Source organism: Balaenoptera borealis, assembly GCF_965194805.1.
Source record: "Balaenoptera borealis genome assembly, chromosome: 8".
Taxonomy (NCBI): domain Eukaryota; kingdom Metazoa; phylum Chordata; class Mammalia; order Artiodactyla; family Balaenopteridae; genus Balaenoptera; species Balaenoptera borealis.
In genome coordinates, this window is record NC_138865.1 from 98,609,487 (window position 1) to 98,636,026 (window position 26,540).

Sequence of the window (26,540 nt, forward strand, 5' to 3'; positions counted from 1 at the left end):
TTGCTAGTTGTTTGGCATGGGGCATCCAACACTGGAGCTTGCTGGCCGTTGGGTGGAGCTGGGTCTCAGCGTTGAGACAGAGATCTCTGGGAGAGCTCTCACCGATTGATATTACATGGTGCAGGGAGGTCTCTGGTGGTCCAATGTCCTAAACTCGGCTCTCCCACCTCAGAAGCTCAGGCTTGACACCTGGCCAGAGCACCAAAACCCTGTCAGCCACACGGCCAGGTACGTGGGGATTTTCTTGTCTTTTGGGAAGTCTGAGGTCTTCTGCCAGCGTTCAGTATGTGTCCTGTAGGAGTTGTTCCACATGTAGATGTATTTTTCATGTATTTGTGGGGAGGAAGGGACCTCCACGTCTTCCTCCTCCGCCATCTTTAAGGTCCTCCAATTCACCCATCTAAGTGTATAACTCAACAGTTTTTTAGTACATTCACAGTTATGCAACCGTTACCAAAATCAATTTTGGAACATTTTCATCCCCCCAAAAGAAAACTCCATACTCATTAGTAATCAATCCCCCATTTCTCCCCAATCCCCCTACGCCTGAAAACCACTACTCTACTTTGTTTCCGTAGATATGCCTCTTCCACACATTTTATATAAATGGATGTGGTCTTTTATGACCGCTTCTTTTACTTAGCCTAATGTTTTCAAGGTTCATCCATGTTGTAAAATGTATCAGTTCGTCCTTCCTATTTATGGCCAAATAATATCCCAGTATGTGGATATACCACATTTTATTTATCCACTCATCAGTTAATGGACATTCAATGGTTGCTTTTAGATATTATCCCTGTGTCTTGCAAATGAGGATCACAAATATTTTACAATGTTTCGTAGCAATATCATCTCTCTTCAGCTGTCTTCCCTTTTAGACTCTTGAGCAAAAGGTTTCAAACCTATCTTTCTCTAAGTAATTTGAAATTTACTTCTTTAAAATCTAAGGCACATTTCTCCAGCTATCCAAATTCCCCTTCTTTATTTATCCTTTTCCCAAATAGGTAAGAAATCCAGAATAAAAATTTCTCCTGAACAGATAATTCAAAAATTGAATGCTATGCTTTCCATAGATAAGTCAGGCATATATATATATAAAAGTCTAAAAGCCTTCTGCAATGACTGGATCTTTCTTCTATGATAGTCCTGATATGTATATCCACATACAGTGGACCTTTGACCAACACAGGTTGGAACAGCACAGGTCCACTTACACGTGGATTTTTTTCACTAAATATTTACTACAGTGCTCCACAATCTGTGGTTGGTTGAATCCGAGGATGTGGAACCAGGTATATGAGCACCAACTGTAAAGTTATACGGGAGTTTTCTGACCACACAGAAGGTCAGCACCTCTAAACACCACATTGTTCAAGGGTCAACTGTACTTATCTTTCATTTATTCAATAAATATTTTTTTAAAAACTTCCACGTGACAGTTGATTTGGTTATCTGGCATGGACCCAGGAAGATCAGTAACACATTTTTCTCTTAACTTTTAAGTTGACCACAATTCCATCCTCAGGTTAGCAGATTACTGCGTGTACAATATCATTTCCAAGATACCTTTTTTTTTGAGATTTTGTTTTTGAATTTTAAACAAGAAATCACACACTAATACTTTTTTTCTGGCACACATGTCACTGCAACAAATCTTGCCAATCCCTAGACAATCCTAATTACTTCAATACATTAAAACTTCAAACTACATTCATTTCCACAGGCAAAACTAGGGGGAAAAAAAAGAGATATCCCAAATCCATATCATGGAGTCTGATCTTAGCTGTGATAACTGTGCCTTCTCCTCTGTCTTTCATCTCCCCTTCACAGAGTTTCAGTTTCCTGTCTCTACATCTTGGATCACATAAATACCCCTTCTTAAAATACACTCTTCCTTCTCTTTATTCGCCCAGGACCTATCATTCCATTCCTTCAAGGTTTATCTCAAGTGCAAAATTAAAGCACTAAACTCAGTTCCGGGCACACACTTCTAGCATACCACAGTAGAAACAGCAAGGGATTTGGAATTAGTCTTCAGTTTGAAACCAAGCTCTGCAATTTACTACATGACCATAGGGAATTTACTTAGCTTTGCTAAGTCTGTTTCCTCATCTATAAAGGGGGTAAAATAATTCAGACTACAATAAGTTTCTTGGAAAGATTAAATGAAACAAATTGGAAACTGCCAAGCATAGTTAACAGCAAATAATAAAATATAATATGTGTTAATACTTTTTCTCCACAAAGCCTTATTTGGTCACCCAAGCTTAGTGATCATTCTGTTCTAAAGCACAAATAATGAATCAGAACCATCTTGAACATGAAGCAAAAGGCCTACCTCTCAGATTATTCAGGCTACCAGCACTAATCAATATGATCATCCAGAAGGTCTAATTTCATCATATATTGCTTGTTGACTTGCAGATTTAAGCCTATCTCAAAAATAGAAATTGTTCTAAACAGAATCTCCATTTTTGCTTTATCAAAGCAAGAAGTCACTACCAATGAAGACCCTGTAAAGAGAAAGCCGCAAAAAGAGGCTCTTCCCTTACCTTGTGGGTTATCCATTCTCGTCCATACTGATACACGTTGTTAGCCGCGGAATTAAGGGCTCTTTGGACTACCTGAGCCTCAGGAAGCCAACTAATTTAAAATAAAGAAAGAAAAAATGAAAAACTAATATAGTGCACTGCACCAAACTCTTGGAACTTAATTTTTTAAACACTCATTAACTGACATCACACACTTACAAATGTAATAATCTTACAGTATAATAATATGAACAGGAAATTTGGATCTCTAAATAGAGATGTGACTTGGGAGAAATTAAGTAGCTTTTAAATTACTCCAGTATTTATAGATTCATTAGTGGTTTGAAGAGACTGTTGAATATTTTCAGTTACATGGTACTACATTTTAGGGGAAAACTATAACCTGTGTTATTATTCAAAAGTGTGAACTTCACAGAGGTATCTGCATAGATCCTTAATGACTAACAAACATCTATTAGGTCTGATAAAAAAAATCTTGCTGGCTGCTGTGAAAACACTTTGCCACTGCAGGTGTCCGAAGAGCAACAGATAAAGAGGGGGGGCTTCCCTGGTGGCGCAGTGGTTGAGAGTCTTCCTGACAATGCAGGGGACACGGGTTCGAGCCCTGGTCTGGGAAGATCCCACATGCCGCGGAGCAACTAGGCCCGTGACCACAATTACTGAGCCTGCGCGTCTGGAGCCTGTGCTCCGCAACAAGAGAGGCCGCGATAATGAGAGGCCCGCACACCACAATGAAGAGTGGCCCCCACTTGCCGCAACTAGAGAAAGCCCTCGCACAGAAACGAAGACCCAACACAGCAATCAATCAATCAATCAATCAATCAATCAATCAATCTACTAAAATATTAAAAAAAAAAAAAACAGATAAAGAGGGGCTGTTGTGAGGTCAAGTCAAGGGCTTTGGCTCAGTCCAGACCTCCTCACAACCAGTGCCCTCTAGGAGACATGGGGCCAGAAACAACCTGAGCAACCTTTGTTGGGACAAACTGGGACACACCTTGGTCTTATACCAACCACAGCCTCTAAACTGAGCTTCTTGCTTCAGACATTTACTACATCAGCCAATCACTAACTCTCTTAGCCTCAGTCAAAACGTATCCCTCAGGTGAAACCAAGCTCCTACAATTAGGAATGGCCTACGCTCATCTTCCTGGGTAAAGATTAATCTCTATCACAGTATGACCTACCAAGAGAACAGCCCCAATTAAAAACAGCTTCATCTACTGGGTTCCTCCCAAGTAAGGGCAGGGCTAAGTGACATTCAGTACCATCGTAGTGCCATCTCCTAATGCAGGTCCTGAGAATCAACAGGCTTGAGACTAGTGAGTAGTAAGTAGAAAATGAGTTCTAGACTAACAATACTGTCCAGGAAAAGAATTAAGATGTGTTCCAACTTCAACTTCATTTTCTTTGAAGCTCTACTAGGCTGATCCTACCCTGAGTCTTTCCAATTTATACTTCAGCTCACCAAGCACATCCACAGGAAGTCAAGGTACCTATGTAGGGCACATAAAATGTGTACCACACTGGAAGAAAGTATATCTAATCAATTCTTAACTGTATCACCTCCGCTAAGAGCACCCACATGAATTTCCCACAAGGTCAACTACCATCTTCAGGACAAGAATCCACTGAGTACTGAGATTTGCAAGAAACTATTAATTCATGACCACCCCCCTAATCTGCTGCAAAAGAATCAGACCTCCCACAAATTACTGAAGTCTAAATAGCTTTTGGGCTTCCCTGGTGGTGCAGTGGTTAGGAATCTGCCTGCCAATGCAGGGCACACAGGTTCGAGCCCTGGTCTGGGAAGATCCCACATGCTGCGGAGCAACTAAGCCCGTGCGCCACAGCTACTGAGCCTGCATGTCTGGATCCTGTGCTCCACAACAGGACAGGCCGCGACAGTGAGAGGCCCACGCACCACGATGAAGAGTGGCCCCCACTCGCCGCAACTGGAGAAAGCCCTCGCACAGAAACGAAGATCCAACACAGCCAAAAATAAATAAATAAATAAATTTATATTAAAAAAAACAAAAAACAAAAAATAAATAGCTTTCAAATTCTTTCCTGCATAGAATATTATTCAGCAATAAAAAGGAACATACTATTGCTACATACAACATCTTCAGTGGACTTCAAGGGAATTATGCTAAGTGAGAAAAGCCAATCTCACAAGGCTGCATACTCTATGATTAGATTTATGTATCAAACAACAACAACAATATTATCAAACAACAATATTATATATATGGAGAACAAAATACTGGTTGCCAAGGGTTAGGAATATGTTGGAGGAGGAGGTAGAGGGTAGGTGTGGCAAAAAGGGGTGGCATGAGGGAGCCTTGCGGTGATGGAACAGTTCTGTATCTTGACATGGTGTTGATAGCTAACAGGAAGCATGATAAAACTGCAGAGAACACATATAATATACACACGCACACATACATACACAAGTGCATGTAAAACTAGTGAAATGTCGATTTCCTGGTTTTGTTATTGTATAGTTATACAAGATGACAACAACAGTAGAGAAGGTGGGGCAAAGAGTCCAGGGGACCTCCCTATACATTTATTTGCAAGTCCCTGTGAACTTTATAATTATTCCCAAATTTAAAAACAAAAACAACCAACTTTCTGAACTACTGTGATCTGGGGCTCCCCAGTTTGTGTGTGCCTTCAAAACAATAGTAGAGATAGTACTATTACAATTGAAAACCAGTACAGAAGGGCTTTGGACTTATTTCCACTACAGAAGAATGACCACCAAAGAAAAAGAGCCCTCTTCTAAGGAGATAATTAAGGCTGCCAGTTTTTTAACTTCACTCCAGATCACTCTCCTGATCTGTACACCAACATAATCAATAGCCTACTAGATGCCTCTGTTGACACTTACCATAAACACCTCAAACTCATCAGGTAAAAAGTAAGTGAATTAGTTTTCCCACCATATCTGCTTCTCTGTTTCCTATCTTGGTGAATCCACCATCATCCACTAACTTCCAAAGCTTGAAACATTAGAGTCACACTAGGTTTCATTTTCCTATACCCAATTAATCACCAACTAACCCCCTTAAGATCTTACAAGTCTGTCTGTCCTGTTCACTCCACAACAACTGTCCACAATTAACAGCTTTACTGCCTCTCACCTAGTTTTACTCTAGCTTTTAACTGGTCTAAGAGGCTCAAGTCTTGGAACACCTTCCACCTTTTCTCCACAGCACAGAGGAAGACTGTTACAGAATAAAATCTGATCACTGTCACTTCTTATATCCTCCACTAAGACAATGAACATACCTATCACTCTCAAAAGTTTCCTTGCGCCCCTCTGCACTCCCTCCCTGGAACCCGCCCCTATCCACAGACAGCCACTGATCTATCTGTCACTAGATTAGTGTTTTCTAGAACTTAACATAAATGGAATCATATCATATAGACTCTCTTTTGCTTGACTTCTTTCATTCACCATAATTATTCTGAGATTCATCCACGTTGCTGTATGAACTGACAGTTCATTTTTGTTTAATGCTAAGTATTATTCCTTTGAATGGATATACTACAGTTTGTAACTAATCAGAAATATTGAGAACAAGCACTGAGTATGCTCTGGGTAATAGGAGATAAGCGGGTAGAAGTCCTTCTGAGAATATTAAAATATGATTCTAAACCAAGTTCAAGAAACATCCTAAGCAGGTTTTCTATAAAGAAATAAAGTCAAGTCAAAGGAAAAAACCAAGTTAAATCTCAATTAATAATCCTAAAACTGGCAGAGTATTTCCTAACATAAATTAGTGACCACCTTGGGGTTAGTAAAAAAGGTCATGTAATTTGTCATCAAGTTCAATTTGGCGAACAGCATAGTCCAGCTGAACTCTCCACAAAGACATAAAAACCCTCTCACAGAAGCCAAATTAAACAAGTACACAAAGAGATCCTCTAAGACAGGGGTTGGCAGATTTCTTCTGTAAAGGGCCAGAATGTAAATAAATATTTTAGGCTTTTTGGAACATATAATCTGTATCACAACTACTCAATTCTGTCTGCCTTTGTAGCCCCAAAACAGCTACAGACAACATGTAAATGAATGGGTATAGGTTGTTCCAATAAATCTCTATAAGAACAGGTGGCTGGATTTGGCCCTGAACCACAGTGTGCAACCCTGCCGCAAAAACGATACAATATGGGAACACTGCTGACTGTGCCATGGGGGACTGTCACAACTTCCTTAGCCTTTGATCCTGCCTCCTCATCTGTGAAATGGGAATAATCTCTTCAACCTACTGAGGAATACATAACACAATGTAGGTGAAAGCTTAGTAAATCAAAAACATGTGGAAAACTGTGAATCTCAATTCAAATATATGAACTCCCCCCTCCCCACCATCCCATTACATGCTATTCTCATGCAAAAATGACAACATTCATCAAAACCTTGGTAAATTCTTTTCTCTTCCAAGGTAACTGTATCAATGAAGATCATTTCATGCAAACAGACATAGAACCTTGGCCATCCATCTCTATTTTTGTCAAAACAAAATTCTTACTTTGCCCACTCAGGGTGATTTGCTAGAGTTTCATTAATCAAATTGCTTGTGACTTCAATCATGTGTACACTCTCTTGATGTACCTGTATTATGGATAAGAAGAGAAAAGAATCTCAATAAAAATTAAACCCAATTTAACATTTATTTTCTACACTATTATTGGAACAATGCTTTTAGAGTCAAGTAATTATACATTTTAGTTTCAATTAACTTAGAGACCTCCACTGAACAGCTGCTATCCATAATGTCCTAGGACACACACTATGGGAAATAAATTGTGCAGAATAGCTCCCTGCCTTCAAGCTCAACAATGGGGGGAGAAATGTGAATAGATACAAATACTTCCAAATATATACAATATAAATATATAGATATATTTAGTTCACATAAGTGTATGTGTGTATAGCATGTATATGTGTGTGTGTGTGTGTGTGTGTGTATATATATATATATATATATATATATATATATATATATGCAATATCAATACTACATGGGCTTTAGAATTATAACACAATGTGAGACATATAGGGAAATAATCAACTGAGTAAGGTTTGTGAGTAAAGTAACCCAACTGAAAATGAATCTCAGAATTTACCTTGCTCAGTAATCAACAAAATGAGGGGGATAAAAAAGGAGAAGCCAATGTCAAGGAACATGTTCTATATGATTTTACTATTTTTAAAAGTATTAAATGGAGATTGGTTCAAGATGGTGGAGTAGAAGGATGTGCGTTCACTCCCTCTTGCGAGAGCACTGGAATCACAGCTAACTGCTGAACAATCATCAACAGGAAGACACTGGAACTCACCAAAAAATATACCCCACATCCAAAGACAAAGGAGAAGACTCAATGACATGGTAGGAGGGGCAGAATCACAATAAAATCAAATCCCATAACCGCTGGGTGGGTGACTCACAAAGTGGAGGACAATTATACCACAGAAGTCCACCCACCAGATGAAGGTTCTGAGCCCCACGTCAAGATTCCCAACCTGAGGGTCCAGCAATGGAAGGAGGAATTCCCAGAGACTCAGACTTTGAAGGCTAGCAGGCTTGATTGCAGGACTTTGACAGGACTGGGGAAAACAGAGACTCACTCTTGGAGGGCACACACAAAGTAGTGTGCTCATCAGGACCAGGGGAAGGAGCAATGACCCCATAGAAGACTGAAACAGACCTACCTGCTAGTGTTGGAGGGTCTTCTGCAGAGGCAGAGGATGGCTGTGGCTCACTAAGGGGACAAGGACACTGATAGCAGAAGTTCTGGGAAGTACTCCTTGGTGTGAGCCCTCCCAGAGCCTGACATTGGCCCCACCAAAGAGCCGGGTAGGCTCCAGTGCTGGGTCACCTCAGGCCAAACAACCAACAGGGAGGGAACCCAACCCCACCCATGAGCAGACAAACAGATTAAACTTTTACTCAGCTCTGCCTGCCAGTGCAACACCCAGCTCTACCCACCACCACTCCCTCCCATCATGAAGCTTGCACAAGCCTCTTAGATAGCCTCATCCACCAGAGGGCAGACAGCAGAAGCAAGAACTACAATTCTGCAGCCTGTGGAACGAAAACCACAATCACAGAAAGATAGACAAAATGAAAAGGCAGAGGACTATGTATCAGATGAAGAAACAAGATAAAATCCCAGAAAAACAACTAAATGAAGTGGAGATAGGCAAGCTTCCAAAAAAAGAACACAGAATAATGATAGTGAAGATGATTCAGGACCTCGGAAACAGAATGGAGGCAAAGATCAAGCAGATACAAGAAATGTTTAACAAACCCCTAGAAGAATTAAAGAACAAACAAACAGAGATGAACAATACAATAACTGAAATGAAAAATACACTAGAAAGAATCAATAGCAGAATAACTGAGGCAGAAGAACGGACCTAGAAGACAGAATGGTGGAATTCACTGCCACGAAACAGAATAAAGAAAAAAGAATGAAAAGAAATGAAGACAGCCTAAGAGACCTCTGGGACAACATTAAACGCAACAACGTTCACATTATAGGAGTCCCAGAAGGAGAAGAGACAGAGAAAGGACTAGAGAAAATATTTGAAGAGATTATAGTCGAAAACTTCCCTAACATGGGAAAGGAAATAGCCATGCAAGTCCAGGAAGTGCAGAGAGTCCCAGGCAGGATAAACCCAAGGAGAAACACGCTGAGACACATACTAATCAAATTGACAAAAATTAAAGACAAAGAAAAATTATTGAAAGCAACAAGGGAAAAACGACAAATAACATACAAGGGAACTCCCATAAGGTTAACAGCTGATTTCTCAGCAGAAACTCTACAAGCCAGAAGGGAGTGGCACGATATACTTAGGGTGATGAAAGGGAAAAAACTACAACCAAGATTACTCTACCCAGCAAGGATCTCATACAGATTCGATGGAGAAATTAAAACCTTTACAGACAAGCAAAAGCTAAGAGAATTCAGCACCACCAAACCAGCTTTACAACAAATGCTAAAGGAACTTCTCTTAGTGGGAAACACAAGAGGAGAAAAGGACCTACAAAAACAAACCCAAAACAATTAAGAAAATGGTCATAGGAACATACATATCAATAATTACCTTAAATGTAAATGGATTAAATGCTTCAACCAAAAGACACAGGCTTCCTGAATGGATACAAAAACAAGGCCCATATATATGCTGTCTACAAGAGACCCATTTCAGACCTAGGGACACATACAGACTGAAAGTGAGGGGATGGAAAAAGATATTCCATGCAAATGGAAATCAAAAGACAGCTGGAGTAGCAATACTCATATCAGACAAAATAGACTTTACAATAAAGAATGTTACAAGAGATAAGGAAGGAAACTGCATAATGGTCAAGGGACCAATCCAAGAAGAAGATATAACAACTATAAATATATATGCACCCAACATAGGAGCACCTCAGTATATAAGGCAAATGCTAACAGCTATAAAAGAGGAAATCGTCAGTAACACAATAATAGTGCGGGACTTTAACACCTCACTTACACTAATGGACAGATCATCCAGACAGGAAATTAATAAGGAAACACAAGCTTTAAATGACACAACAGATGAGACAGATTTAATTGATATTTATAGGGCATGCCATCTGAAAACAGCAGATTACACTTTCTTCTCAACTGCACACGGAACATTCTCCAGGATAGATCATATCTTGGGTCACAAATCAAGCCTCGGTAAATTTAAGACAATTGAAATCATAACAAGCATCTTTTCTGACCACAATGCTATGAGATTAGAAATCAACTACAGAGAAAAAAAACGTAAAAAACACAAACACATGAAGGCTAAACAATACGTTACTAAATAACCAAGAGATCACTAAAGAAATCAAAGAGGAAATCAAAAAATACCTAGAAACAAATGACAATGAAAACAGGACGATCCAAAACTTATGAGATGCAGCAAAAGCAGTTCTACGAGGGAAGTTTATAGCAATACAATCCTACCTCAAGAAACAAGAAAAATCTCAAATAAACAATCTAACCTTACATCTAGAGGAACTAGAGAAAGAAGAACAAACAAAACCCAAAGTTAGCAGAAGGAAAGAAATCATAAAGATCAGAGCAGAAATAAATGAAACAGAAACAAAGAAAACAATAGCAAAGATCAATAAAACTAAAACCTGGTTCTTTGAAAACAAAATTGATAAACCTTTAGCCAGACTCTTCAAGAAAAAGAGGGAGAGGACTCAAATCAATAAAATTAGAAATGAAAAAGAAGAAGTTACAATGGACACCGCAGAAATACAAAGCATCGTAAGAGACTTCTATAAGCAACTCTATGCCAATAAAATGGACAACCTGGAAGAAATGAGCAAATTCTGAGAAAGGTATAACCTTCCAAGACTGAACCAGGAAATAACAGAAAATATGAACAGACCAATCACAAGTAATGAAATTGAAACTGTGATTAAAAATCTTCCAACAAACAAAAACCCAGGACCAGATGGCTTCACAGGTGAATTCTATCAAACAATTAGAGAAGAGCTAACACCTATCCTTCTCAAACTCTTCGAAAAATTGCAGAGGAAGGAACACTCCCAAACTCATTCTACGAGGCCACCATCACCCTGATACCAAAACCAGACAAAGATACTATAAAAAAAAGAAAATTACAGACCAATATCACTGATGAATATAGATGCAAAAATCCTCAACAAAATACTAGCAAACAGAATCCAACAACACATTAAAAGGATCATACACCATGATCAAGTAGGATTTATCCCAGGGATGCAAGGATTCTTCAATATATGCAAATCAATCAGTGTGGTACACCATATTATCAAATTGAAGGATAAAGACCTTCAATCATCTCAATAGATGCAGAAAAAGCTTTTGACAAAATTCAATACACATTTAAAATAAAAACTCACCAGAAAGTGGGCAGAGAGGGAACCTACCTCAACATAACAAAGGCCATATATGACAAACCCACAGTAAACATCACTCTCAATGGTGAAAAACGGAAAGCATTTCCTCTAAGATCAGGAACAAGACAAGGATGTCCACTCTCACCACTATTATTTAACGTAGTTCTGGAAGTCATAGCCACAGCAATCAGAGAAGAAAAAGAAATAAAAGGAATACAAATTGGAAAAGAAGAGTAAAACTGTCACTGTTTGCAGATGACATGATACTATACATAGAGAATCCTAAAGATGCTACCAGAAAACTACTAGAGCTAATCAATGAATTTGGTAAAGTTGCAGTATATAAAATTATTGCACAGAAATCTCTTGCATTCCTATACACTAACAACAAAAGATCAGAAAGAGAAATTAAGGAAACAATCCCATTCACCATGACAACAAAAAGAATAAAATACCTAGGAATAAACCTACCTAACGAAGTAAAAGACCTGTACTCAGAAAACTATAAGACACTGATGAAAGAAATCAAAGATGACACAAACAGATGGAGAGATATACCATGTTCTTGGATTGGAAGAAGCAACATTGTGAAAATGAGTATACTACCTAAAGCAATCTACAGATTCAATGCAATCCCTATCAAATTACCAATGGCATGTTTTAGAGAACTAGAACAAAAAATCTTAAAATTTGTATGGAGACATAAAAGACCCCGAATAGCCAAAGCAATCTTGAGAAAGAAAAACGGAGCTGGAGGAATCAGACTCCCTGACTTCAGACTATACTACAAAGTTACAGTAATCAAGACAATACGGTACTGGAACAAAAACAGAAATATAGATCAATGGAACAGGATAGAAAGCCCAGAGATAAACCCACGCACCTACAGTCAACTAATCTATGACAAAGGAGGCAAGGATATACAATAGAAAAAAGACAGTCTCTTCAACAGGTGGCACTGGGAAAACTGGACAGCTACATGTAAAAGAATGAAATTATAACATTCCCTAACACCATACACAAAAATAAACTCAAAATGAATTAATGACCTAAATATAAGACCGGACACTATAAAACTTAAGAGGAACATAGGAAGAACATGCTTTGACATAAATCACAGCAAGATCTTTTTTGACTCACCTCCTAGAATAATGGAAATAAAAACAAAAATAAACAAATGGGACCTAATGAAACTTAAAAGCTTTTGCACAGCTAAGAAAACTATAAACAAGACGAAAAGACAACCCCTCAGAATGGGAGAAAATATTTGCAAACGAATCAGTGGACAAAGGATTAATCTCCAAAATACACAAGCAGCTCATGCAGCTCAATATTAAAAAAAAAAACAAATAAACCCAGTCAAAAAAATGGGCAGAAGACCTAAATAGACATTTCTCCAAAGAAGACATACAGATGGCCAAGAGGCACATGAAAAGCTGCTCAGCATCACTAATTATTAGAGAAATGCCAATCAAAACTACAATGAGGTATCACCTCACACTGGTTAGAATGGGCATCATCAGAAAATCTACAAACAACAAATGCTGGAGAGGGTGTGGAGAAAAGGGAACCCTCCTGCACTGTTGGTGGGAATGTAAATTGATACAGCCACTATGAAGAACAGTATGGAGTTTCCTTACAAAACTAAAAATAGAACTACCATATGACCTAGCAATCCCACTACTGGGCATATACCCAGAGAAAACCATAATTCAAAAAGACACATGCACCCCAATATTTACTGCAGCACAATTTACAATAGCCAGGTCTTGGAAGCAACCTAAATGCCCAATGACAGATGAATGGATAAAGAAGATGTGGTACATATATACAATGGAATATTACTCAGTCATAAAAGGGAATGAAATTGGGTTATTTGTAGAGATGTGGATGGACCTAGGGACTGTCATACAGAGTGAAGTAAGTCAGAAAGAGAAAAACAAATATTGTATATTAACACATATATGTGGAATCTAGAAAAATGGTACATATGAACCAGTTTGCAAGGCAGAAATAGAGACACAGATATAGAGAACAAACTTATGGACACCGAGTGGGGGGAGGGGATGAATTGGGAGATTGTGATTCACATATATACACTAATATGTATAAAATAACTAGTAAGAACCTGCTGTATAAAAAAATAAATAAAATTGAAAAATTAATAAATGTATTAAATGTATTGAGCACATGGTTTATCTTGGTGAGTATTCCATGTTTACTTGAAAAGAACATGAGGGCTTCCCTGGTGGCGCAGTGGTTAAGAATCCGCCTGCCAATGCAGGGGACACGGGTTCGAGCCCTGGTCCCGGAAGATCCCACATGCCGCAGAGCAGCTGGGCCTGTGAGCCACAATTACTGAGCCTGCGCGTCTGGAGCCTGTCTTCCGCAACAAGAGAGGCCACGATAGTGAGAGGCCCACGCACTGCGATGAAGAGTGGCCCCCACTTGCCACACCTGGAGAAAGCCCTCGCACAGAAACGAAGACCCAACACAGCCATAAATAAATAAATAAATAAACAAAAATTTAAAAAAGAGAAAAAAAAAAAAGAGAAGAACATGATTCTGCTCTTGTCAATTAGGTCAAATTGCTTGACAATGTTTTTCAATGCTTTTATATCCTTACAAATTTTCTATCTACTTATTCTGTCAACTATTCCAAGAAGAGTATTAATGAATCCCCAACTATAATCATTGATTTACCTATTTTTCCTTTTAATTCTGAACATTTTGCTTCATGTATTTTATATTTTAAGATTTTATTTATTTATTTATTTTGGCTGCGCCAGGTCTTAGTTGCAGCACGCAGGATCTTTTGAGGCATGCGGACTTCTTAGTTGCAGCATGCGAACTCTTAGTTACGGCATGCACGCGGGATCTAGTTCCCTGACCAGGGTTCGAACCCGGGCCCCCTGCATTGGAAGCACGAAGTCTTACCCACCAGACCACAAGGGAAATCCCTGCTTCATGTATTTTAGAGCTCTAGTGTTAGAACACACATTTGTAATTTTTTTTTCTTACTGCAGTATTAACTCTTATCATTATGAAAAGTCCTCATTTGTCTCCAGTAATATTTGTTTTAACTACATTGTCTGATATTAATATAATCACTCCACATCTCTTATGTTTACATTTTGCTTCGTATATCTTTTTTCATCCTTTTACTATCAATCTTTTTGGTTCTGAATTTAAAGTATATCACTTATAGATATCATTTAGTTGGAACTTGCTTTTTCATATCCAGTCTGAAAATCTGCCTTTTGTTTAGTTGCCTCATATTTAATATAAGCACTGATATGACTGGATACAGATCTGCCATTTTGCTATCTGCTATCTGTCCCATCTCTACTATTCCTCCTTTATTGCCTTCTTTTGTGTTAAGCAATTATTTTTTTAGTATACTATTTTATTTCCCCTAAAATTTGCGTTATTTAGTAGTTGCTGTTTATCTTAACCTTATACCTTTAATTTATCACAACTTACTTCAAGTTAGTATTGACTTACTTCCAGTAAAATATCTATAGGAACCTCATACCAGTTTAGTTCCATTTCCCAGTCCTCTTCTTCATGCTACGGTTATACGTACTTAACTTATCTACATATACTATAAACTCTACAATACAGTGTTATAATTTTTCTTTAAATAGGCATATGTTGTCCAAACAAACTGAAGGAGAGGGAAAAATATAACTTTTATATATACTTATATATTTACCAAGTGCTCTTCATTTCTCCCTTTGGATAGAGTTATTTCTAAAGTAATTTCTCTTCAGTCTGAGGGAACTCCTTTAGCATTTCTTATAGTACAGGTCTCTTTATTAACAAATTCTCAGTTTCAGTTTATCTAGAAATGTTTTTATTTTGCCTTTACTTTTAAAGAATAGTTTCACTGATTATAAAATCCTTAGTTGACTACTTCTTTTTCCCCAAGACTTTGAATATGTCATTCCAATGCCTCCTCGGATTCACTGTTTGAGAATTAACTCATTGTTTTGTTGTTCTCCAGTGTGTGATGTGTAATTTTTCTCTTGCTTCCTTCAAGATTCTTTGTCTCTCTGTTTGGCTTTTAGAAGCTTGACTATGATGCTTCTAGGTGTGATTTTTTGTTTCTGTGTATTTATTCTACTCAAGGTTTGCCAGGCTTCTTGGATCTGTTAATGTTTTTCATGAAACTTGGGAAGATTTTGACCATTATTTCTTCAAGTATTTTTCAACTTTTTTTCTTTTCACTTTCTCAGATGCCAATTACATGTCTGTTAGGTTCTAAGAGAAACGTTGATATTGTCCCACAGATCTCTGAGGCTCCAATATTTTAAAAATTTTTGTTATTCAGATTGTATGCTTCTACTGATCCTTCTTCAAATTCACTAGTTTCTCTTTTCTGGATTGCAAATCTGCTGTTGAGCCTATCTAGTGATTTTTCATTTGTTATTGTTCTTTTCAGTTTCAGTTCAGTCTAGGATTTCTATTTGGTTCTGTTTTATAGTCTCCATTTCTCTGTTGAGTCTGCATTTGTTTACTCATTATTAGCATACTTTCCTTTAATTCTTTGAACATATTTACAATAGCAGCTTTGAATTCTTTGTCTGCTAAATCCAACATGTGGACCACTTAAGTGTCTAATTCTTTGGGGTTGTTTCCCCTTGAGTCACATTTTTCTGTTTCTTTGTACATCTAGTAATTTTTGGTTAAGAATTGGATGTAAAAAAATGAGTTGTAGGGACTTCCCTGGTGGTGTGGTGGTTAAGACTCCATGCTCCCAGTGCAGGGGGGCCAGGTTCAATCCCTGGTCAGGGAACTAGATCTCACATGCATGCCGCAACTAAGAGTTCACATGCCACAACTAAGGAGCCCACTGGCCACAACTAAGGAGCTCACCTGCTGCAACTAAGACATGGTGCAAATAAATAAATAAAATACATTTTTTTAAAAATGTGCTGCAGCAACTCTGGATTCTGTTTTGTACCTCTGAGAGCTGTTAGTTTGTTTCAGTAAGCAAATAACTTATCCATAATCAAACTGCAAAGTCTGTCTTCCCTGTCATTAATGTCTCTGCTCAATGTCTTTTATTTTTTGAAAAGCCTAAGGGTTTCCCCTAGATCTGAATAGCTTAACAGACAGCAAATAATTTTGGCAGAAGTTATGCTCAGACACTTCACACTAGGAAGCTTCATCCTCTGCAGCCTGAGATGAGTGAGAGTTGAGAAATACAATCAAAGGCACAACAAATTTTCAAATCTCCCAGGCTTTCAATATTCACAGGACTCCTTGAGGTCTCACATATACCAGGTCTAGAATGTGTGATTTATTAATCTCAGCCCTTCTATGGCTCTCTTGCTTCCAGAATCTCCCCCTTTAATTCACAGCTTCTCTGTTGCCAGTCCCAAACCAAATCCACCACCTCCCATAAGAAAAGCTGCAGGTTTTTGCTGCTCACGCCAGGCAGATGAGGATAAGTAACTCCAAGCAAGAAAGTCACAAACTACATGTTTTTATCAGCTGTGGTAGCAGTTTTTCATGAGCAAATACTCCTCAAATTATTGTCTAACTGGTCATTTTCCAATGCCCTGATATGGTGTTTATAGTCATTTTTATACCATTTTATCCTTGCTTTAGGTAGAAAGATATTACCTGACATCCTCACCCTGCTATTACCCCAAGATATATCAGGAAAATGGAGGCAAAAAGGATTTTCTGACAGACTGGATGTGGATATAAAAGAAAAAAAGTAGTCAAGAATGACCCTGAGGCTTTTCACCTGAGCAAGCAGAATGAAGCTGTCACTTACCAAAATGGGAAGACTGTGAGAAGAACAGACAAGCAAGGGAGGTCTGGAATTCAGTTTTGACATGTTACATCTGAGATGTCTATTAGACATTCAAATGGATACTGTCATGGTGTTTTAGAGAATTATCCTTTTATTGGTTGGGAGAATGAACTAGATAACCAGTAAATTTCCTTCAAAAGCTCAGTTTGCATGAGTCCTAGACCACAAAGAAGTGGTTTAGTAATACTTGTTATGAAAGTTCAGGGAAGCAAAAGCTCACTGAAGCATGGGATGAACAAAGAAAAAGAACTTGAAAGATGAACAATTGAGATGGGCAGGCAAGAAGACCCTACTCAAGGGGAAGAAGAAGGGAGAGTGGAATAGAAGAAGAGAGAGGAAAAAGAGAAAAAAGGAAAACGGAAGACCATACTGGCGAAAGATTTCTCTAAGAACTAGGAACTAGATTTCTCTAAGAACAGGTTTAGGTGAAATATGACAAAAACAAAGAAAGGTCTCTAAACAAGGCTGCAGAGTCTAAACAAGTGACTACACGATTAAAATCCAAAGAACAGATAAAAACTGCATTGAAACTGAAACAGGTACAGAGAGAGCAGGTTGATAAGATCAGGGCATACTGAGGCTAAGAATGACTGAGAACAGGACTTGCAAGTGGAAAGTCAAATAGCAGGAAACAGTGTAATCCTTTAGTAAACTGCTGCATATTAGATTATCTACTGATAACAGGTACTACCACATCTCTACAGCACTACAGGAAAATTTTTCATATCCATGATTTCATGTAAGTTTCACAATTCCTGGAAAACATATAAAAATCTGGGATGCAGAGTTGAGTAGAGTCAATATAAAGATTAAAATAGATTACAAAAGTTTTTTAAATAGCCCGTAAGAGACATCACTATAGAGAAAATTTTAGCTGCACTTTGGAGAATGATTTTCTTTGATGAAAGCAGGGTGATATGGACTAAATTTTTGTATCCTCCCGAAATTTGTATGTTGAAATCCTAATATCCAATGTGAGGTAGGGCCTTTGGGAAGTAATTAGGTCATGAGGGTGGAGCTCTCATGATGGGATTAGTGCCCTTATAAGAAGAGACACATGTTCTTTCTCCCCACCATGTGAGGACACAAGGAGAAAACAGCCATCTATAAACCAGGAAGAGGACCTTTACCAAGAACTTGACCATGCTGGCACCTTCATCTGGGACTTCCAGCCTCCAGAACTGTGAGAAATGTCAGTTGTTTTAGGCACTCAGTCTATGGTTTTCTGTTACAGCAGTGCAAACTAAGAAGGGGGAGAGGAAATGCAAGCTGGAAGGATCTGGAAAGCAAGAAATATCCTAATGGTAAATCAGCAGAAAAACCAATGAGACATGAAGGAAAGGAATTGAATTCTGATCTAGGAAACAGGATCTACACTAGAAGTCATGAGACCAGATCGTAGTTCTCCTATTGACAGAAGAAGCCACTTTTTCCTCAGTATCTTAATTTTTCATCTGCATTTACCTCAGAGGATTTTTATGAAATAAATAAAAATGCACATTAAAAAATATATTAGGGGCTTCCCTGGTGGTACAGTGGTTGAGAATCTGCCTGCTAATGCAGGGGACACGGGTTCGAGCCCTGGTCTGGGAAGATCTCACATGCTACGGAGCAGCTGGGCCCGTGAGCCACAACTACTGAGCCTGCGCGTCTGGAGCCTGTGCCCCGCGACGGGAGGGGCCGCGATAGTGAAAGGCCCGCACACCGCGATGAAGAGCGGTCCCCGCACCGCAATGAAGAGTGGCCCCCACTTGCCTCAACTAGAGAAAGCCCTCGCATGAACCGAAGACCCAACACAGCCAAAAATAAAATAAAATAAATAAATAAAGTAGCTATAAAAAAGAAAAGTGCTTTTAAAAAAAAAAATATATATATATATATATATTAGGCAAATTCATGGCAAAACTAGTAATACAAAAATCATAAATACTTTAACTGTTATAACATACTTATAAGCAAAGTAATATTTCCCATGCCTGCATCTGCTAGCTTCGTATCTACATGACAAATTCTAACAATTAAGAGTTTATTAATGATAACAGTATTGTTGTACTCTACCTTTGCAGTCAGGAGTAGGGCTAAAAGAAGGGTTCCTATCACTAACAAAAATATGATGAAAATGCTAATTATTTTGTCTAACATCTTCTCCAGCCAGATGATCATCTGCACAGAAATGAAAAAGAGAATTAGTTATCTTCCAAACACAACTTAATAAAAACACATATGTATTCAAACATCATGAAGACAAGATATTCAGCATTGCAAAGCAAACTATGGCATAATGATTAAAGCAGGGAAAGCTATAAACCACTTTAGAAAGTTAAGTGACAATATTAATTACCATTGTTGTTTATAGAAAGAGTTTATTATTGTCATATCTAAGAAAAGGCAGTCAGTTTGAATATAAACTGTATCTATGCTTGGATTCTCATACTGTGGTATATTTACCTTTCAAATTATAATTTACAATCTGATAAATATTCTAAACAAAACAATGACAATCCATTAGTGACCTCAAATCTCATGAAACTTTACTGTCAATTAGCAAATACAGATGACTTTAGAAAAAGTATGACTCTTACAGTACAGGTATGTCCTAAATTATACAGATAAAATAGGAGCAAATTAAAATGGGAATTACATTCAAACTATTTTTTCCCTTTAATGTCACTAGGGTTATAAAAGCAGTAAGAATAAAATCTAATGTTAAGGTAATAATAAATACTAATTTCAGAATAGTAGTTACCCTGGGGGCAAAATGGTTGGGAAGTGGATGCACAAGCAGGGAGGGGTACACAATAGGCTTCAACTGTATAGGTAATATTTTGTCATGCTGGAAGATAGGCATGTGGGTGCTCTTCTTATCTTTTTATATTTGAAATATTTCATAATAAAATACTTTTAAAAATATGATATTCCAACTTGACATTTCTATTCTTTTTAAAACATAAGCTTTATGACAAATTGTAATTGGCTGTAAATAAAGAATAATCATTAAAGTAATGGTTATTCCTTAATCAATAATTAAAATTATGCTTTCCCTAAATGCTACTTGACGTTCTATTTTGAGTATAACTTCTCTCATCTTTCACAATCACAAATAATCTTACATTTATATAAATTTTTGTTTTGAGATTATATAATTCTGATAGATTTCTAGAATTCCTGCCATGCAAAGCTACCATTTAACATTTCAAAAATACAGACTGACGACTGAAATACCACATTGCACCCCTCAGCTCCAACATGAGCACTGCTGAATAAGTTACTCTTAATTTAAATATTATGTTCTCCAAACAGTGAGTTAAACATCCAAGAGCAAAAAAATGGTGGTTAAAACAACATGCCTTCTAAAACATTTATTTTCCACTCAGTGATTATAAGCTTGCATCTCCTTATCTTTCATGAAGCACACTGTCATTAAGAGATCAATGGTACAGTGAACTCAAAGATAAAAAGTGCATCTTTTATCTTGGCAATTACAGCTTCAAACGGAAGAGTTAATTTTCAGTGCATGCTACCAAAGCATCAAAGACAATGCAGAGATTAAAAAAAGTAATAACAGGTTTCTAAGATATGGAAGGTCAGAGGTCATATTTTGAAAGTTAAGTTCTAAAACCAATGAAACTGAAAAGTTTCATGATCAGAAACTAACTCCACATCTAGTTCTTGATACAGTTCCTGAGGAAAGAGCTAGTGTTGTATTACTCTTCTTTGTATCTCCAAAACCTAACAGTGCACGGCATGTGGTAAAAGCTCAGTTAATACATATTTGACTAGGCAAGATAAATAAAATAATTTCAGAATTAAGACCGGATTTGTATTCACAAGTTATGATTTCTGAAAATAACTTAGGAGCCTCAATTTTTTTTAGAAAAAGTCATATCCTGAAATATGTTAACATAAATGATGTTTTATTTGGAAAGTATGAATATCTAAATTTATGTCTGGGTATTTTTAACATATAAAACATGGAATATTCACAAACACGTTATGTACAACAACATTACAAAAGTCAAATTTTGTTTTTAAGCCAGGGTAGAATTTTCCTATCACAAGCCTATACCTAAGACTTGGAATAAGAGGCACCTAAAGATTTATTTTCAAGAGATAATACTGAGGGTTAGATGTTTTGTTCAAAATTTAAAATACAGGCAGACCTTGTTTTATTTTCCTCGTTTCCAATTTACTGTGCTTTGCAGATAATGTTTTTTTTTTTTTACAAAGTGAAGGTTTGTGGCAACCCTACATTGAGCAAGTCTATTGGCACAATTTTTTCCAAAAGCATTTGCTTATTTTGTGTCTCTCTATCACATTTTGGTAATTCACCCAATATTTCAAACTTTTTAATTATTATGGTATTTGCCATGGTGATTTGTAATCAATAATCTTTGATGTTACTACTACAACTCACTGAAGGCTTAGATGATCGTTAGCATTTTTTAGCAATAAAGTATTTTTAATTAAAGTTTACAGTTTTTTAGACATAATGCTACTACACACTTAATAGACTACAGTATAGTGTAAACAAATTTTATATGCACTGGGAACCCAAAGAAAATCATGTGACTTGCTTTATTTGCAATATTCGCTTTACTGGGGTAGTCTGGAATGCAACCCGCAATACCTCTGAGGTGTGCCTGTAAATCAAGTCATTTAAGATGTTCAATACATAAGCAAAAAAGTTGGGGCGGGGGGGTTCTATTCACATGACAGCCAGCTAAGATATAAGGTGAGAAAACACGACGAAACGGAAGACAGCAAAAGCGAAAGAGCACAAAGAGTGGGAAAGAGAGACAGGAAAGACTTAAAAACGTGAAGAACTAAGGACCAATCGAGAGGAAACAAAATGGATAGAAAACTTATGGAGGAAAAGAACCCCCTGAAAGAGTGAATGGAACAAGACTCATAAGGAAACAGCAACTGATAGACACAGGAAGAGAAACATGGTCAGAGGAAGCAAGGGGTAAGTGGAAGAGGAAGGAGGAGAGAATTCGTAAAGAAATGCCAGTGGCGCTGTCCCATGAGGCTCATCCTGTTCTGTGGTCCGCTTTGGGCAAAGGGAATCACACAACCTGTCAAACCCTGCCCTGCTCGTGGAAATTGCACAGTCGTCTAGTAACTTTCCCAGCCTTCCACACCAAGAGAAATTATTTCAGATTTTAAACTTTATTTTCTAAAAGTGGAAGGGGAGTAATTTTAAAACAACATTCTTAATGTTTCAAGTACAAATGAAGGGCAAGCATTTTTTTTTTTAATGTAGCAATGTCAGTAAATTTATAGTTATACCAAAAGACACTCTGAAACTGGCCCTATTTATCAAACTATGAAGGAAGTGTCATTCCACTACTGAGTTTTCTATTTCGTTATTCTGGACCTGGAGGTTTTTATTTTGCTTTGTTTTTTTTAACCAAATTCTAGTAGTCTTAGTGCAAATAATAAATACTAAGAAATAAAACAATTAAGTCTTAAGAAACAGTTACATTTCAATTAATCAGAGACATGTCTCTCACCCTCACTTCTCTTGAATTACTGTCTACTTCACTCCACTTGAACTTGGAATACCAATACCCAATGCTGCACATTTTCTGACCTTGGATGAAATGTAACAAAACAGACCTCAACTTATTTACATGCTTTCCTCAGAACTTAAAGCAGTTACTCCTACTCTACACCAATGCTTTACCTACACTACATGGAATCACCAAGGAAAAGGAAAAAGTTACCTATCTCTTAGGAATCTTTTAAAACTAACTCACAACCAGTCAGCTATGAATTAGGTAACCTAACTCATTTAGTCACCAAAGGTTAAATCAGATTGAACCTAATGACTTTATTTTTTTTCTAAAGTCTTTATTGAATTTGTTACAATATTGCTTCTTGTTTATCTTCTGGTTTTTTGGCCATGAGGCATGTGGGATCTTAGCTCCCCAACCAGGGATCGAACCCACACCCCCTGCATTGGAAGGCGAGGTCTCAACCACTGGACCGCCAGGGAAGTCCCTGAACCTAATGACTTTAAATCTCCTTTCTCTCATCTCTAGAGGACAATTTCATTTCAATATACACAAATTGGGGAAATATATAAAATCACCTACTTTAATCAAAGTAAGAAAATGTAACTTATATTTGCAGTACTACCATTTGCCAAGGATTGAGCTCATTTACTCATACCAGTTTTTTAGAGAGTGGAGGTATACATAGCCATCTGTGTATGTGTGTTTGTGTATGTGTGTTTGTGTGTGTGTAGTGGTGGTGGTATGTGTGTGTATTTATTTATTTCACACACTGCTTATTCTCAATCCAACGTTTAAAAGTGTAAGCACTGTCAAGAGTCTCCCCTTTCTTGTTTCAACAGAAAGAATGAAACCCTAATCTTTACACCCAAGAGTCACATTTTAATCTATTTCCAAGAGGTACCACATCTTTCTTAAGGCCTGCTATATTTTCACTGAAGATTTTTAAGGTCTTATTGTGTTTAAAGACAATACACATGAATGATGTCATCTTTTGCTATCTGCCCTAGGGATCTGATGATATTAAGTCAGAACTACTGTATGTGGACAATATATCAGAGATACAGCACTCCTAATATATCTGCATTAGGCTTTATTGAAGTTATTGAAAATTCCATGCTGATCACGTGAGACATTGACCACAGATACCTCACACTTTGGGAAATACATAAAATTAGATATCATAGGCCATGACTACAATCTTTTTTAAGATAAAAATAAAATTTTGGAATACTAGTTATTAAAAAGGACAACATATAACATTACCAGCCAAGAGAATCAGACAAATATTTCACAAATTTATATTTTTTTAAAATTATTGTGTTATTTATAGAAAAAGTAGCCATAACGAGTTCTCTTTCCTTTTTAGTAACTTCTGCCTAATGTGCTCTCACACAACAAAGGAGATTAGAGTATCAGACTGGGTCACATTATAGAGCTAAAAAGGAATGGAAATCACAGTGGACAAAAAGGACTACAAGACAGAACTTACACACACTTGGGCAAGGAGATATCATCCACATCCTAAAAAAATGGCTTTGAGTTTTTAGCAAATTGTACTGTGACAATATTAATGCTTCATGACCTTCCATAGCTTATAATTAGAACTTTAAAAACAAAAACTTAGTTTGACATATGGACAGAAACAGGGTGAGAACGGAGATTTGGGGGGAAGTTACAGAATTCAATAGTAAAAACCAAAATCCGGGTGTTTGTTTACCTTCTTATTTAGCCAGTGCCAGAGCTTGAGGATAGGGGGTAAGGTGAGAGAGAGAAGATAAGAACAGTGGCATATCATTAGAGAATACAGTAATAGCATGAAAAGGAAAGAAAAGAAAATCACTGAGAGCATGAGGAGGAAATTATCTCAGACAAAGGAAAAACTGGAAAAAAAAATTGTAATGCATTAACAAAGTTTTTAAATCAAGTGAATATAGTAGTCCTCTAAGATACATGATTGAAATGATGATAACCACAAGCTTTGTTGGCAATTCAATAATTAAAAATACATAAAAATAACTTGAATGCTTATAGGCTTGAACTTTCACACCAAATTCCAAAGATCAAAGTGATAATTAAGATTTTTCACATAGCATGCACCAAAAGGATTTTCAGTCCCTGTATAAACTAATTTATGTTCATATACCACATTTTCATTGAACTTTGTAGTTATAGCTTTATAATACTACTTATTTCACATTTCCTACAGTAAAACATTTCAGTGCTCATTTGGAACAGTGAACACCTGGCAAAAAAGCAGACATATCTAAGATTCTGATCAGATTTGGTGCATTTCCTTCCATTTCCAATTTTTTAGGCACACATTTTTCTACCATATATATTATCCTTTTTTTCACATAAACATTATGTCATCTACACCTCACAATATTTAGCACTATAATAACTCATGCTGATTAGTGGATACATAATCTAAAAATCAGTAAACATAAGATTTAAGGCATTATTAGTGACATAAAAAGCATAAAAACCAAGACGCATAATTTCATCAGAGTGACTGTAAATGCTCTTTGCAGAGCTTTCCCTAAAGTACACCCAATACATGTTTAGACACATACTTAAAACAATCTCCTGTATATGGATCATTTCAAAAACACTGGTCTAATCAATTGAAATTAAACAGAAAAATAGATTTATTCCCCAAAGCAGGAGCCCACATATATTATTATACTACACAGAACATAATTTTGACATCAATTATAATTAAATATTCAGTTTGAGACAGCCATTTATTCTGGTATGTATTACATATAACAGAAAATGCTAGTTTTATTCATTTTACTGTCTCTCTTCTTTAAGAAGGACAGATTGACATATAAATTAGAACAAAAATGAAAAATTTTTTACAAGGCTACTCCATAACAAATACTTTTTGACACCCCTGGAACTTCAACTGACACAACTGTAGTGTTTTCCTAAATGAAGGGTTCCAAATACAAGTACATGGGAACACTGAGAAGGGGATTCAGTTTCTATCCCATCCGATAGTGCTAAGACAAAGAAATTAATTGAAGTAAGAGTTACCCTCTTTAAACCGTTTGAAGTGATAAATCTGCTCTAATAAGATAACGCTTCACCTTAATCAGGGAGATGTGATAAATATGTTGAAATTTTTGTGAGAAGTTTTAGATTCTTTCTTATTTAAAAAATTGAAAAATCTTAATAAGAACACAATAGGCAAATTACAAAAGAAAAATATAAACAGCCAATAAGCAAATAAAAGGATGGTCAACCTAATTTTTATTTTTAAAATTTTCAAATTAAAACAACACTGAGATACTTCTTTTTACAAAACTAAAATGGACTTTTTGTTACACTATAACATCCAGTATTGGCAAGAGCTCAAGGAAATGGGCATTCTCACATGTTGCAGTGGTGGGAATTAAAACTGGCAAACTTTCTGGAAGACCATCAGGCAATATGTAAGAAAATGTATCCCCTGCATCTCCCTCGACTTCCTCCCCCCTCACATGAACTCCAGTCACTGTTCTCATCTATATCTACATTTGTTTCAACTAACAGTGTTTCTCAACCATAAGTCATGGATGGACCTGTTAAAGGAAGCAGTCACCAGCCCTGTGATGAAGTCCAGGTTGCACAGCGTGGCACACAAAAAGGCCTTCGTGATCCAGTCTCACCTGACCCTCCAGCCTTGCCTCCCACTAATTACCATTTCACATATCCCAGCCAT

At 37.1% G+C, this 26,540-nt stretch overlaps 1 protein-coding gene across 3 annotated transcripts in view; it reads right to left on the reverse strand.

Moving 5' to 3' along the window:
- TMEM245 (transmembrane protein 245) overlaps positions 1-26,540 on the reverse strand; it is a 102,923-nt gene that overhangs the window by 48,169 nt on the left and 28,214 nt on the right. For 2 of the 3 annotated variants that reach the window (XM_082403906.1, XM_082403904.1), the window contains exons 7-10: positions 24,552-24,575; positions 19,374-19,478; positions 7,097-7,179; positions 2,553-2,643 (exon numbers count right to left, since the gene is read on the reverse strand). In XM_082403906.1, the coding sequence (XP_082260032.1) occupies positions 2,553-2,643; positions 7,097-7,179; positions 19,374-19,478; positions 24,552-24,575 (303 nt within the window). The remainder of the gene's footprint in view (positions 1-2,552; positions 2,644-7,096; positions 7,180-19,373; positions 19,479-24,551; positions 24,576-26,540) is intronic. The other variant, XM_082403905.1, reaches the window with a different exon arrangement.